We start from the raw sequence: 15,965 nt of genomic DNA, 5'->3' as shown, positions 1-15,965 counted from the left end.
CTCTTAATTTGAGGTCTTTCTTGATGAAACCGTTACATCATATATTTATTTTTGGATTCTTTGACATGAGAACTATGAAATAAAGCTCTCATAGAAGTTTTTAATATATTGGACATAAATTTAAAAATTTGCATAAGATGACCACTTAAACATTGTTTTAAGGGTGGGAAACATATTTTTTTTTTATTTCTTACTCTTAATTTGAGGTCTTTCTTGATGAAACCATTACACGATATATTTTTTTTGGATTCTTTGACGTGAGGACTATGAAATAAAGTTCCCACGGAAGTTTTTAATGTATTGGACATAAATTTATAAAATTGCATAAGATGACCACTTAAACATTGTTTTAAGGGTGGAAAACATACTTTTTTTCGATTTTTTACTCTTAATTTGAGGTCTTTCTTGAGGAAACCATTACACCATATATTTGTTTTTGGATTCTTTGACACGAGGACTATGAAATAAAGTTCCCACGGAAGTTTTTAATGTATTCGACATAAATTTAAAAATTTGCATAAGATGATCACTTAAACATTGTTTCAAGGGTGAGAAACATACTTTTTTTTATTTTACTCTTAATTTGAGGTCTTTCTTGATGAAACCGCTACACGATATTTTTTTTTGGATTCTTTGACGTGAGGATTATGAATTAAAGATCCCATGAAAGTTTTTAATGTATTGAACATAAATTTAAAAATTTTCATAAGATGACCACTTAAACATTATTTTAAGGGTGGGGAACATTTTTTTTTTATTTCTTACCCTTAATTTCAGGTATTTTTTTATGAAATTGTTACACAATATTTTTTTTTATTATTTGATGTTAGGACTATGAAATAAAGTTCCCATAAAATTTTTTAATGTACTGGACATAAATTTAAAAAATTTCATAAGACGACCACTTAAATATTGTTTTAAGGGTGAGAAACATATTTTCTTTTATTTCTTACTCTTAATTTCAGGTTTTTTTATGAAACTTTTACACGATATATTTTTTCTTTATTCTTTGACGTGAGGACCATGGAATAAAGTTTCTACGAAAGTTTTTAATGTATTGAACATAAATTTAAAAAATTACATAAGGTGACCACTTAAACATGATTCTAAGGGTGAGAAACATACTCTTTTTTTTAATTTTTTCTCTTAATTTGAGGTCTTTCTTGATGAAACCGTTACACGATATTTTTTTTGGATTCTTTGATGTAAGGACTATGAAATAAAGTTCCCACAGAAGTTTTTAATGTATTGGACATAAATTTAAAAAAATTTCATAAGATGACCACTTACACATTATTTCAAGGGTGGGAAACATACTTTTTTTTCCTCTTAATTTGAGGTATTTTTTGATGAAACCATTACAGGATATATATTTTTTATTCTTTGACGTGAGGACTATAAAACAAAGTTCCCATAGAAGTTTTTAATGTATTGGACATAAATTTAAAAAATTGCATAAGATGACCACTTAAACATTGTTTTAAGGGTGGGAAACATTTTTTTTTAATTTTTTACTCTTAATTTGAGGTATTTTTTTATGAAACCATTATAGGGGTAGTTAAACATAGTTGATCCCATTATCACAATATTTTATACTTCAATGACCAAGACGATGATCAATCCCACAGGGTGGTGGACGTCGATTACGTCGTGGATTTCTTCTTTCCTGTAGACTGGTTCTCCCACGTGATGATGATGTTGTTGTTCTGTGTCAGTGTATTTAGTGTGGATTGTTGCAGCTGAAGAACTTTGTTCTTGTTCTCCAAATGAATATGGTGCATCGAACTGTTGTAAAGAAGTTAAATATGATGTCATAGAATTTGGTGTATTCAAATAGACACCAAATAAATTGGTCATCCATTCATGGCTAGTTGTGCTGACTGACTCACCAGTCTGGCCAAAAGTTTGATGAACAAGTGAAATAGTAAAATACATTGAATGAGGATTTGGAATTTCAAAATGTGTTTGTTCAACACTTGTCCCTGCAACATTATGGGTAATTGTTGTGCATGAATCATTTAGTTGTTGTGCAACAGACAAGAACAAAATAATGTTTTTTCTATATCATTACATGTACTCTAGTGTATGTGTCACTATTCCTTCAACCCATTGTCCAGTTAAAACATCATTACGTTTGTTTTTTCATATATTAATCCACTTCGCATGATATTCCATCTAGTCACTATAATGATTGTCTTGCATGTCAACTTGGTGAAGTCGATCAAGATTTATGGGATCAACAGGGATATCTTGTTGTAGTCCAAATTGTAGCTTGACCCGATTTGTTTGATATCATTCCATAATCAGAAAACAAATAATTGCAGTACATGCAGACAAAATCTCCCTGTCTATATATGCATTTCTTAGTGGGTGTTCTTCAAATCCTCTATATGGGACCCAAGAAAATTGAAATATATGCTAATAATGCAACATCAGTAAATGTTAATATGTACATATTGATGGTGCAGTTCATGATATTATTATACCTCATGGCTCTTCATATGATCTATACGAGATCTATATCCGACCAAGTCACCATGAGGTGTGGCCCTTTATTCTAATATATCACCACTCCATCTGAAATGTAAAAGAAACAAAATCAATATTCATTGTAATGTTATAATACGCGTCATTGAAATTAAAAATTTAGATTTCACTATATGTAAATAATCTTTTAGCGAGTGGATAAGTTGTTTCGGGTCGTGGGACTCTTGGTGCAATAGAAGGCATGCAGTACCAAGCCCATGATTGCAATAGTATGGCACAACCATCCATAACTCTACCAACCTCCGATGATGCCCAACATAGTTCTCTATATAGGTTTGTTAGACAAGTAGAACCCCAACTATATTTTTTTATGTTGTTCGAATCACGTAATAGGTTCAAATACATTAGATGAACTCTATTTCCATATTTATCAGGAATTAAAGCACCACCAATCATGTATATTATGTAAGTTCTACACCTGCATTGTAGTTGGTGTATTATTGGTTCTTCAGGCAATGGTGCACGCAAGATGCTAACATGTTAGCTTCAATGCATCTCCCTTACATGTATTTTCTGGAGGGACTTCTCCTAGTAACTCATCGTATAACTTATCCCAACGTAAGAAGTTAGGTCCAATCACAACACAACCATCGACTCTAATGCCTAGATGCAGTGCAAAATCTTCAAGTATGATGGTGCACTTACCCCATGACAGGTGAAAGGTGTGTGGTTCAGGCCTCCATCGTTCAACCAATGGAGTGATCAATGCAAGATCAATTTTGCACTGTTTGATTAGGGCAATATGTTGGAATCCGGTAGACAATAATAATGATATAATTTGTGGTTCTGGTTCAGGCATTGTATGATAATATGAAGTGATTAAGTCGTCAATCGTGGTACGTGAATGGTGAACGTGTTGATGATGCAATAAAGGTCTATGAGTCATGACAATGATGTTAAATGGTAAACCGAATACAAATGATATAAAATTTGAAGTTGGGTGATGAAAATGTGGTATTGACATGCACCTGCCATCTATTTGTCATATAATCTGTGTTGAGATTCCAAAGCACATTTACACTTTATCTCATTGTAAGGTCTTGAGATTCCAAAGCACATTTATAATTTGTCTCATTCTAATGCCTCGAGATTCAAAAGCACGTTAACTCGATTGCGCTAGTGTCACACATCGAGATTCCAATTCACGTGAACCATGGACCCGTGATTGATTGTATATATAAATGCACCATATCATCAAAGACTTTGCATAGTTGCATTAAATCGAATTGTGAGAGTAAACAGGTTGAGCAAGCAAAATGAGGTCAGAGCCAATTTGTGCGTACGTTTATATCAATGGTGAAATCATTTAGAGTTCAAGTGCAAATGCAGTTTTCAGAGGTGATAAGACAAAATCGTTACTGTTGAATCCAACAATGGCACTGCCAAACATAATCACCACAATATAGTCATCAATTAGACATAATGATGTTACACCTATAATTACTGCACTTTGGTATCGTTGTCCTGTATATGAATTCAATGGTTAAGTTCAATAGAGGGCAATTCAAATTATTGACGAAGAAGGTGTTTTGTGCATGTTTCATACATTTGTGAATATGACAAGTGTAATATGTATGGAACTTAAAGTTGATGTTCATAATTTATTATCACATACTCAAGTTAATGATCTAAGTTGGGCCGAGATAGAACAGAAGCTACACAATTCCCTGAAATTAGAATGAATAATTTAACATATTTTATTGCTGTATTACATTTAAGTTTTTCTCAGTCTTTGTGTATTTGTAGTTGTTCGATGCTTTAAAGTTGTTATTTTCAATTTACTTCAATAATAATAGCCTACACATGCATGATTTCAGAGATGCAGAACAGTGTGGTACCTAACTCTCACATGCACTGACAACCCCATTAACGTGTGGTGTTGCACACTATTTACTCACATGTGTATGTTTACCGCATTGACGTGATTGTCAACAATCCACGTGGGCTCGACGTGCAATACGGAACACTGTGGTCAACACTCATGATGCAATGGACAGTCTGTCATGTACATTAATGTGTGGTGTTACACACTGTTCACTCGCATGCGAATGTTTACCACATTAACGTGGTTCTCAACAATCCGCATGGCCTCGGCACATGATGTGGAACACTGCAATCAACACTCATGATGCAAGAGATAGTCTGCCATGTACATTAATGTGTAGTGTTGCACCTTGTTCACTTACATGCGAATGTTTACCGCATTAATGTGGTTCTCAACAATCCGCGTGCAAAGGGTTATCTGATTTCAACTCGCATTCTTACTGAGATGATGAACGAAGAAGAAAATGAACAGAAAAGTACAAAAAAATGTGAAATTTTCCAGCAACAAAGCCATAACAGAAACAATTATCCTAACATATTTTCATCTTTCGTCTTCCATTAGACAAATGTTAGTGTTTAAGTAGTTTATTTATAATGTAATGAAATATTCTTTTATAAATAAATTGTTAAACAAAAAGTATTATCATTTGAAAAAAGATTTAATGACAAACAAACAAATTATATTTAATAAAATAATAATATTAAAAATTTTAATTTTTTATTAAAGCAAAAATAATATTAAAAAATCAGATTTTTTTTAAAAATAAAATATTAACTTAAAAAAAGTCTTATATAAATTAAATAATATAAGAAAAATAATTAAACCTAATAAAATCAATTTCTTAAATAAATTTAAATTATTTTAATAATTTAAATTAAAACATACATTAAAAAAAAATTAAAACCAACGTTCAGAAGTCGGGATAACAAATCCCGACTTCTCAAAGAAGCTCAAAACTCATGTATTTTGGAAAATAAAATACAAAGTAGCGTACTTTAGAAATATTATAAAGAGAGAAGGTATAAATGGTTAAAAAAACCAATAAATTATATTCTGAGTCACTCACGTCACGTGTATTATTAATAAATACTATATCAATATTAATGTTTTGCAATTGCACCCCAGAAATTTATCAGACTAGGTGGGAGTCACAGAGAGTTGACAATTTCATTAAATAAGGTATAATATATAAATAAATAGTGTCTCCAATCAGATTGATGATTTATTCTACTACGGACTCGCCTCACATGCACTAAAGTTAAAGATGTGGTGGACGGTCCATTAAAAGTTCACTCAATCGAGGGATTTTCTTCTGCACTTAGTGTTTTTTTTAATATATCATTAATTTTTTCTTTAATTTTAACATTATCCTTGTGTAATTGATAATCTGTATCAGACTTACCGATTAATAACCGTATGAAACTTACAGATTGTTTACAATTTATATGAAACATATGGATTACGATTTGATCATACGAATTACGTTCTAATCAACTGAGTTAATAGGTTAATTATGTTAAAAATAATTAATGTCATCATATATAATACTAAAATTTCTAATACATATTTAATACACATATAAATTTACATAATAAATTTTGTAACAATTAATTTTAATTTAATAATGTATTTTTTTTACATATATAAATTTTAAATAAAAAGCATAAGTTTAAATAAAAATCATAAATTTAATAAAAATTTATATATGTAAAAAAATATATTTTTAGATGAAAATTAATTATTACAAAACTAATTATGTAAACTTATATGTATTAAATACACATTAGAAATTTTAGTGTTATATATAACAACATTAATTATTTTTAACATAATTAACATGTTAGTTCATAGGTTTGAGACTTACAATGAATCATTAGTTTTAAATTATTTTATAAAATATATTTTTAATATAATATTGATGATACAAATCTGTATGATTTGTATGAATTTTTAATTTTTTCTTTTCATACGAGGAAATATGTTGGATGTAGAAAAAAAATTCCCATAATTAAACAGAGTAACCAGGAAAAAAAAACAAGGACAAACTGTTGACCAGGTAATTTTGTGGTAGACGGGTTATTACTTTATTTTCCTTCCAATGGAACAACAAATTTGAACTTTTTATTTAATGCAATAAAATATATTTTAATATTTATTTTCATTGTTAAAATTGTGTTCAAATTGGCATAAATAAGATATTTATGTTTTCTGTTAAAACTTTATTTTTTTACATGTCACAATAAAAAATAATAATATTAAAAGATTTATAATAATTCATTTATCATATTTAATCTAATGAATTAAATTCTGTTGTGGTTAAAACTACATTTTGTGTTTATCGCAATCATGTTTGTCCCGTAAGGATTTGATGAGTTATAAAAGACAGGTTTGGCTACGTTTTGGTGTCATTAGCTGATTTTATGCATTATCTTTCCATTAGTTAATGTAAAAAAAATACTTAACTTTTTAAGAAATAATATATTTCTTGTGTTGAGAATTTGATTTATAATGGTACTGATAAGTATTATTCAATGAAAATAAAAAAAAAATATTCTCCAAACTTACCTGAATGCTTTTACCTAAGAACTACCCTGTAGATAAATGACCGGGCAGGTAAATAATAAAAAATTAGAACAAATAGTCATTTTTATTTATTTTATAAAATGTTACACTAATAAATCTATCCCTGAAAAATTAAAAAATAAAATTTAATTTTTGAAAGAGTAAAAAGTATACCAAATTAATCTCACCGTTAATTTTTGTCCGTTGGAAAATAAAAAAAATGACCCATAACATCTATGTGAGTCTTTTTGTTTTGTATGAATAAGTTTAAAACATCTTATTTTTTAGATGATTTCTCTAGAAGAGCAATATTATAATATTATATGTTTTTTTTAGTTACTTCATTCTCTATTTCTATTTAATAGAATCTTTAGGAAAAGCATAAAATTTTCGTCGAGCTAAAAAAATGTAGATGTCTCTAGTAAACTAAAATAATCATTTAATAGTTATTTTGCTTCAATTTCTGCTATACAAAAAAAAAATGAAAGATTTAGTTATAATCCTGTTGATACATTTGAGTAATTAAACATTTTACAATTAATAAACTAAATTTATTGTTATAACTGACATTTTTTACAAAAATGGACCCATGACCACAAGCTAGTCCGTAAATATATTCTCGAAAAAAAAAGGATATAGGGTGTCCCGATGTCGAGATCTATGGAGTTCTAAATATGCTCGAGATTCCTACATTTAACATTACAAAAGTCTATTTGGTCAAACAAAGAATCAAATATTCATTGGATTATCAAATGATACATAGTGCGATATGATCAAAACAGAGAATTATAGGTATATGTATATATACCTAAAGTTAGGAAACTCACCTATATGACACACAAAAACATAAAATTGTCATGGAATTGACGTTCACGTGAATATAAAAACTAAAGTTATTGATAAATATGTTTCTAATTTAACAACTTATTGACATTTTGTTCTTCAAGTATACAACTTAATGAAAAATATATTCACGAAATAAGTAAACCTAATTAGTTAATATCAATAACAAGATATATGCACTAACAACATATTAAACTTAGAAGTCTATGATTTTGTTATTGTAAATATTTACTATAATGTATTGTAATTATAATTATATTTATAATGTCAACTTATCACAAGGTAATCAAGACTCAAGAGGAGGCAAGATATGAGTATGTTTTCAAATAAAAAATCAATTAGTTAAATCTTAAATGAATTATCCACAAGTAGAAGAAAACTAACATGAAATATCTAGCAATCAAAATTATGATGCTTTATAATTATTTTGTCAGTTAGTCACCACTTATATAATTATAATAGATGTCAAAGTAAAAAATGATAGATTATCCTTTCAGGTTATGCAATAACGAAATTAAAAACTTTTAAGTCTAATGTGTTGTTGGTGCATGTATTTTGTTGTTATCGATGTCAACTAATTAGGTTTATATATTTTGTGAATATATTTGTCACTAAGTTGTATAATTGAAGGATGAAAATATTAATAAATTATTAAATTTGAAGACGTATTTGTCGGCAATTGTAGTTTATATATCCAAGTGAACATTATGTTGTGACATTTTCATCTTGCATCTTATGTGTTACGTATGTCAGTTCAGTTCAAATTTGTTTCACTTTTTACACTTTTAAGAATTAAATTTTATATTTTTTTATCTTTCAGAGAATGATTTATCAGTATTATACACTTTTATAGACAAAAATAATTATTTATCCAATAAATTATCACCTTGCTTTTATACATTAAGTTTTTTTTTGTTACCACTAGTAGTATCTTTTACAACTAAAGATTAATTTCTTTTAAAGTGTAGACATTGTGCAAGTGAAGTTTAACTTTTTTTTTCATACATTCTTGAGATTTTTTTTATAATTTATTTAACATGACAAAACACTTCATGTACTCCTTATTACAATTTATAGGTCGTCTTTTAAAAGCTCCAGCCAAAAGTTAGGAAGTGTCTGGTTTAAAGGAATAGAAAATGTGGGAACGTGCAAAAAGATAAAATAAGCTGAAAATTTTAAATTAAAACAGAGTATATAAATATGAAATTCACACTATTTTTTTAAATTTTTATTTCAAATACACCCTCGTAAATGTAATCAAACATCGTCATCTTGGTCTATGCAGAAGACCCAAATTCTCCAACATAATAATAATTTTTATTTTAAAGAAGAGCCTGATTGGTTGGTGTCTTTTAAGACGTTAATTAAGAGAGAAGAAATTACTACTGAATAAAAAAAATACTAATAAGGTGTAATTTTTCTGTAGAGGGAAAAAGAATCAAAATCTTTTTATTAGTTCACTCCACCTCTTTGACTGAGCTTTCATTTGTTTTAGCTCCACGAGAACCCCATTCTCCAAGACTTTTCTTTCTTTGTGATCTTTGCAAATTTATACTACCACGCAAATTAATAAATGTTGTCTTCTTCTTCTTTTCTCACAGATCCTTTTTTCCATTCATCGTTTGGACTATCTCCTTTGAGGAATAGAGACAAGACAAGGCAAGAGTGTAAGCATTGTGCAGTGAGTGGTTTTGTTTAATGAGAGAGAGATTGATGAAAATGACTCATAACTCCTCATCTATTTCTTTCCATTTTCAAGGACCCTCTTTCAAAAAGACTTGAGTTTTATGACACACATTGTGTTTTCTGGTTGCAAGAAAGAGACTTGAAAATGGGGTTCTTCTTCAGATGAAGGACTTTGTTTCTTCTTCAGATTTGAGTCTTGAGAGAAAATAACCTTCAAAAGAATCTCATATTTTGTTAGAGCAAAGTTATCAATGGAGATCCAGAAAAAAGGTTTCAAGGGAAGCTTCCTTAGCTTCTTTGACTGGAATGGCAAATCTCAAAAGAAGCTGCTTTGTGACAGGCCTATCTTACCTGGTAATTATTTTGCAGTCTCTCATATATATTTATTGTTCTTATTTGTTAAACTTCTGTCTTGCTTGCTTTGTCCATATATTGTGTACCTTCTTCAATTATTAAGTCCTTGTTTGGATCCTAGTGGGGGAGTTCAAAAGTATTTTTCAATCCCAAAGCTACAAATTTTTCTTCTTCATTTTGTGTCTTGGAAATTCGGGAATATGCATTAAAATTTCAAAATGCACACTCCTATCTTTGTTCCAAACATAACCTAAGTCATGCTATGAAGTGAGTTTGGTGTGCCTATGCTAAACATTTCTGCTACATTAATTGTAGATGTTTCAAAGCAAGGAAAGGAAAACATGGACAGCATGCCAAAGTCACAGGAAAATAGGGTGTGCATTTGTTCAACCTTTCATAGTCTATGACTTATTTATAACCTTTTTTTGTTAATTATTCCTTTCATAATACAGTTTTTTTTGTTGATTGTTACAATTGTTTCAGATAAAAATGGATGACAATGGAGTAAATCCTAGCAATAATGCAAGTTGTGGTTTTGATTGTGCCATATCAATTAATAGTGATGAAGGGTATGGGACTAAAGCCCCAGGGTTAGTAGCCAGACTTATGGGTTTGGATTCGTTGCCAGTTTTAACTGTCTCTGAGCTCTCCTCATCATCCACTTCATTATATGGCTCCAACTCTCTTGGATCTTCTCATTCTCATGATGAGGATGTTCTTCACTCAATGGTTGACTATGGTTGCCCTGTGGATCCCATAAATATGCGACTTAAGCCGGAGAAGTCTTCTTGGGGTGCCATGCAATCAAGGGCTTTGAAAGTGGGAAATCCGTCAATGAAGAGATTTCAGACTGAAATGTTGCCTCCAAAGTCTGCTAAACCCATTCCAGTTTCTCACAACAAACTTTTGTCTCCTATCAAGAGCCCTGCTTTTATGCAACCTAAGCATGCAGCTCATATAATGGAGGCAGCTACCAAAATAATTGAGGCAAGTCCCCAGCCATGTAGGAGGAATAAAATGTCTTCATATGGACCTTCATCTGTTTCATTAAGAATTCTTGATCTGAAAGAGAAATTGGAAGCTGCACAATATGAATCCAAGTTCATGGATACACACACTGCTAACCCTCTGAATGGCAAGCCTAGTGAGAGGAGAAACAATTTATATAAATCCACTTTAAGTTTCAAAGGTTCAAGGCATTCAGTAAAGAACAGTTCTTGTCAGTTGGCAAGCAAAGGAAAATCTGCTTCACTTGCAATGCCATCTAAAACCAATGCTCAGAGCCGTGATGAATTGACTTTGAATGGGAATAGGAGATATATGAGGCAGAAAGAACATAACAATATAAAATCAAACCAGTTGCCCAGGAGCCAGAAGAAACAAATTGCAGACAGGGGCAGGGTAATGCAGCAGAGAGCTTGTACAAGCCAGAATAGAAATGTGCTTGGAAAGAATAATCAAAAGCAGAATAGTGTAACCAACAAAGGTAGTTCAGCTTCAAAGATGGACTCTAATAAGCCAACACAAACTTGGTCTTCAGAAAGTTCTACTGGAGCAAAGAAGACTAAAAAAAAGGTTTCTGTAAATGCCAACATTGAGCCCAAAAGGTTTGGCACAAGGATCACTGATACCATAAAGGAGTTTCCAGTTTCCAAAAGGAAGGGTATTTCCCAAAAGAAAAACTATAGCAGTTGCGATATTCACAATAAGCCAAGAGGTTCTGATAGTGCAGCTAATACTTATGAAAACATGCCCATAAAATGCAATATTACGACTGATGGAAGTATTGACCAGGATGCATTTAGCATGAAAGGAAGCAATGGTGTGATTTCATTTACATTTACATCTCCCTTGAGAAGAAACTTGCCCGAGTTACAGTCCTCTAGCGAGCAAGCGATGGGAACAAGGAACAAAATTGATGTCAATTCTTGTAGTAGTAATGACAAGTTTTATCCTCAAAAGTCATCATTTTCTCCTCCCAGGTTACATGTAATAGATGGTGATGCTTTAAGTGTTCTTTTGGAGAAAAAACTGCAAGAATTGACATCTAGAATTAACCCACCTCAGTGCTCCCTCACGACAGAAGGGTCTTCTACTGGTTTAAGATCTAGTTTGGAAGACAAATTTCGAAGTGTGTTAAGCACCACAGTAAGGGAACAAGACATAAGCTTTTACAATCAATTGGACAGCGTGCATGACAATTGTTCTTCAAGTGATATTGTGGTGCTTAGCATGAATCAGCAACTGCAGGTCTCTCTCATTTCTTCTATACTCTCAGTCTCATCTATTATGTATTTTATTTCATTTTTTATGTAGAACTATTAAATATCAGTATATTATCCTTGGTAACCTTCTGCCATCAATTAGTCAAGGGAATATTTCAAGGTTTTGATAGAGGGAAGGGGGATGAGGGGGGTGCACATTATGCTTCAATTACTAGTTTCCTGGGGATTTGTTTAATATGATCCACACATCAAGTATATAAACAACTTTCATTTCTATTAAGTTATTCTTATTTGCAAGTTTGAATATTTTTAATGTTTGAAGTTTGAACTGGAAATAAGAATATACTCATATTAGCACTAAATCACTCTTCACTTGTGCAGACATCAGAATCAATGGAAGAGCCTAGCTGTCGCAGCAACAGTGAAAGCAAAAATGGAAGTTACTTAGATAGTGCATATGGTAATGTCTTAGTATTTAGTTTCTTTCAACTGCCTGTGAGCATATTTTTATCCAGATCTAAAATCAAAACCTTACAATTTTAATGGTAATGAGTAGCTTTCACTTTTTTTTTTTATAAATCCATAATTGCAAATTTGCATCAAGTTTAGAAGAACCTTGAGGCATGCTCGGGGGTGGGGGTGGGGAGTAAACTCTAGAACTGTCATTGGGCTACATGTGGTAATGAAACCTCGCAGATGTTGCAGAATTATTCTTAATAGGTGGCCAATTTTGCTCAATTATGGAGCATGACAGTTTCAATTTTTTGTGTTATAAGGATATATCTGTTATTTATCAAGTTTAGGTCATGAAAATAATTGTTAAGAATTTTTTGTGGTTCCTCAGCACAACTGCATATGCTCATAAAACATTAATTCCTGTCCATTTTTAATCTCTTTTTAGGCATTACAGTTTATTCTTCCATGCAAGATGAAGAGGTATCTAATTTTTCTCTAATGAATGAATCTATGTCACTCGAAAACGAGGCAGAATGGTCTGAGCAAAGCTCTTCCATAGTGATGGGGGATAACATGGCCAGTGAACAATCAAGTGTAATGTCAAATTCGGCCGAATTTACAAGATCAGCGAGGAACATGGAACTTGAATATGTAAAGGATATATTCAGCAATGCAGAGTTGATGACAGAAGAATTTGTGGTGGGTGAGACAGACAAGATCATAATGCCAAATCTCTTTGACAAGTTGGAGAATAAAGGCCTTGGGGCAGAAAACTATGAAGAGTACTCTAAGATTGAGAGGAGGGCTATATTTGACACTGTGAGTGAGTGCCTAGAACTAAGGTGCAGACAAATTTTTGTTGGAAGCTGCAAAGCATGGCCAAAATGGTTGGCTTCAGTTCAGAGGAAGAACTGTTTAGCAGAAGAGTTTTACAAGGAAATACTGAGCTTTAGAAGTATGGAAGAAGAGGTAGAGGTGGATGAACTTGTCAACAAGGACATGAGCACTGGATGGTGTAAATGGCTTGACTTTGAAATTGAAGCCTTTGAGAAGGGTTCAGAACTTGAATTTGATATCCTAACATGTTTGATTAACGAATTGGTTTCTGATTTATTGCATGTTTAATTCCTTGGTGGCATAAATTAACATTCTTCACAATGTATACATGGATAAAGCAATCACAAGACATGGTAAGATTTGTATTAGTTTTCTATAACTGTAAACAACTGATTCCTTCAAAATTCCCTCTATGCAAATCCATTGGATAGTGATATTTTTTATGTACTAATTGACGGTAGAACTTATCTTAATCGTTAAAAGATCTATTAGTATATTATACTCCTTTCTCACAAATATTTTTCTGATAATATTTATACAATTTTTTGTTGTATTTATGAAAAAGAATGTTACTTCTACGTATAAAATGTTAATGATGGGCATTAACCCTATGTTTGTTAGAGGAGAAAGAAAATGAAAAAGAAAAGTTTGAAATTTAAATTGGAGTGAAAGGGAAACAAAAAATAAATAAATTTGTGTCTAGAACAATGTCATGAAAATTGGTTCTCATTGATCCGGTCGAGATAGTAGGTTAATAGTTCAATTGGTGAACTAGTAATTGACTCGGTTTGATTTGATATATATTAAAAAATTTAAAATTATATATTTATCTATTATATATAAGTATGAGACTAATATTATTTGATTAAAAAAAGTTAATTCATATTTCAAAATAACAATTGAAGTATTAAAATTAATAATAAAGTCTGTAAAATTGGTCAAGTCCAAGTTTGTAAAATCATTCAGATCATCCCGGATCACATACATAAACAATCCAATTAGATCATCAGATTTTCATTAGACTAGTCCTACCGGTTGGACCGAACCGATTTTTATAAAACTGGTCTAGAAGTTAATTATTTTTCATATTTTCTTTTTACTTTCTCTCCAACAAAAAAAAAATGGGAAAAAAATTCTCTGTTTTCTTTCCTCTTTTATGTCTTCCAAATGGAACATTAGATAAATCTTAAAGTTTTTTCTTTAAACGATAAATCTTCAAGCTAGCAATATTACATGAGTACTTATTTTATTTTTTTAGTACTTGTTTGTTTTCTAAAGGAAGGAAAGCCATAATAAAGGATGGATTTAATTCTTGATCTCTGCATTCACCAACAACTACAAGAAACTCTTCATTAGGCGGCTTTCTGTGAAAATAACCATTTTAAGTAAATATCTAAATTTATATGCGTTAGTCCTTCATAAATCATAATATAATAAAAAAACAGGCGTAATTTCCTAATGAATACCAAATAAAGTAAGCTTTAAATTCGAAATACATCCTTAAATAAAAAGATACAACTATTCCGATTATAAATGCAATGAATTGAACAACTTCTGCGCAGATGTTTGTAGAGACTTGAGACAGTAGGGTTGCACCCATGACCCATCGGGGGGTTGAAGCCATGATTTTTTGCTTGGCATCAAGCTTAAATGGTTGTCCCCTTGTGTATACAGTTATGTTTGCCCATTAACATTATTTTTTTGTATGAAAGACAACAAAAATATGATTGAACATGCATAATTAATTTATTTTAAAAACTTTTGAATGGTTAATTATTTGCAGCCACACCTTAAAAATATCATTGTCTTAATTTATATGCTTTAATACTCCTGATAAGGTCAGGTTTGTGTGGACAAGCTTTCCAACCATGGTGGCAATATGTTTTACTGTTTTCAGTAGTGTTTCTTCTTTTTTAGCCATTCCTCTTATCTCTAACATGCTCGAGGATGTTCTTTGATGCATGAATAGCAGTGGCAAGTGAGATCTAATTTGAATAAAATTTTGAGCAAAAACCTATATAAAAAAGAAGAAGAATAAATTAAATTAAAAAGATATATAAATCTAATTTTGACATAAATTAAAACTAACTCATGTATATTAACTTTAAAAAAATCATTTTTTATGAAAACATATGAATTCAAGAGTTTGACATTCTTACCTTAAAAATAATTTTAATTTTAAATACTATTGATCTTTTTAATTTAAATTGTGTGCAATTTTGGTCTTTAATGTTTTAACTAATTCAATATCTGTATTTGTAAAATTTAGCAAATACTTAGGGTTTATAATAAATTTAAAATATAAAATAATTTAAATGTTATAAGTTGGAAAATTAGTAAAAAAAAATGATCATAAAACTTGAAATATTTCTTAGATTATGATATTCTGCTAGCAAGTTAAAAATACAAATTAAGAGAATCAAGTTGAGTTTTTTTTTTCTTTTTTCGTTGTCATATTCAGCTTGAGTTAAAAGGATGCATCATGTATATTACATCCAATGTGTTGAGGGGCTCATAGACTAGACCGACTTAAGTTAAAGCATCATTTTTTTTCCTTGAAAATGAATTATGGATATTTCTTAATTTATTAAATTAAAGATTAATTTCAACTCGCGGTATGTAATTATTAT

General features: G+C 30.5%; 1 protein-coding gene across 2 annotated transcripts; it reads left to right on the top strand.

Annotated features, from left to right (window-relative positions):
* The first annotated feature begins 9,271 nt into the window (after nt 1-9,271).
* LOC114369692 lies at nt 9,272-13,771 on the top strand. 2 transcript variants are annotated; one of them, XM_028326938.1, is made up of 5 exons: nt 9,272-9,817; nt 10,133-10,191; nt 10,301-12,067; nt 12,424-12,502; nt 13,031-13,771. In XM_028326938.1, the coding sequence occupies exons 1-5, from the start codon at nt 9,715-9,717 to the stop codon at nt 13,621-13,623; spliced, it is 2,601 nt and encodes an 866-aa protein (XP_028182739.1). In that variant the 5' UTR covers nt 9,272-9,714; the 3' UTR covers nt 13,624-13,771. The 2 variants fall into 2 exon arrangements, with proteins under 2 accessions (XP_028182739.1, XP_028182738.1); XM_028326937.1 differs by having other exon boundaries at nt 12,944-13,771.
* The last annotated feature ends 2,194 nt before the right edge of the window (nt 13,772-15,965 follow it).

This window comes from Glycine soja, chromosome 10 (genome assembly GCF_004193775.1).
Source record: "Glycine soja cultivar W05 chromosome 10, ASM419377v2, whole genome shotgun sequence".
NCBI classification, from domain to species: Eukaryota; Viridiplantae; Streptophyta; class Magnoliopsida; order Fabales; family Fabaceae; genus Glycine; species Glycine soja.
Note: the sequence above shows the minus strand (reverse complement) of the source record. Positions and strands in the feature narration are given on the sequence as shown.

What these genes read in the sequence shown, in the direction of transcription:
- LOC114369692 (XM_028326937.1), top strand. Translation starts at nt 9,715, where the DNA reads ATGGAGATCCAGAAAAAAGGTTTCAAGGGAAGCTTCCTTAGCTTCTTT. An exon ending in TGACAGGCCTATCTTACCTG is followed by an intron (nt 9,818 to 10,132) that starts GTAATTATTTTG and finishes CATTAATTGTAG; the next exon opens with ATGTTTCAAAGCAAGGAAAG. An exon ending in GCATGAATCAGCAACTGCAG is followed by an intron (nt 12,068 to 12,423) that starts GTCTCTCTCATT and finishes TCACTTGTGCAG; the next exon opens with ACATCAGAATCAATGGAAGA.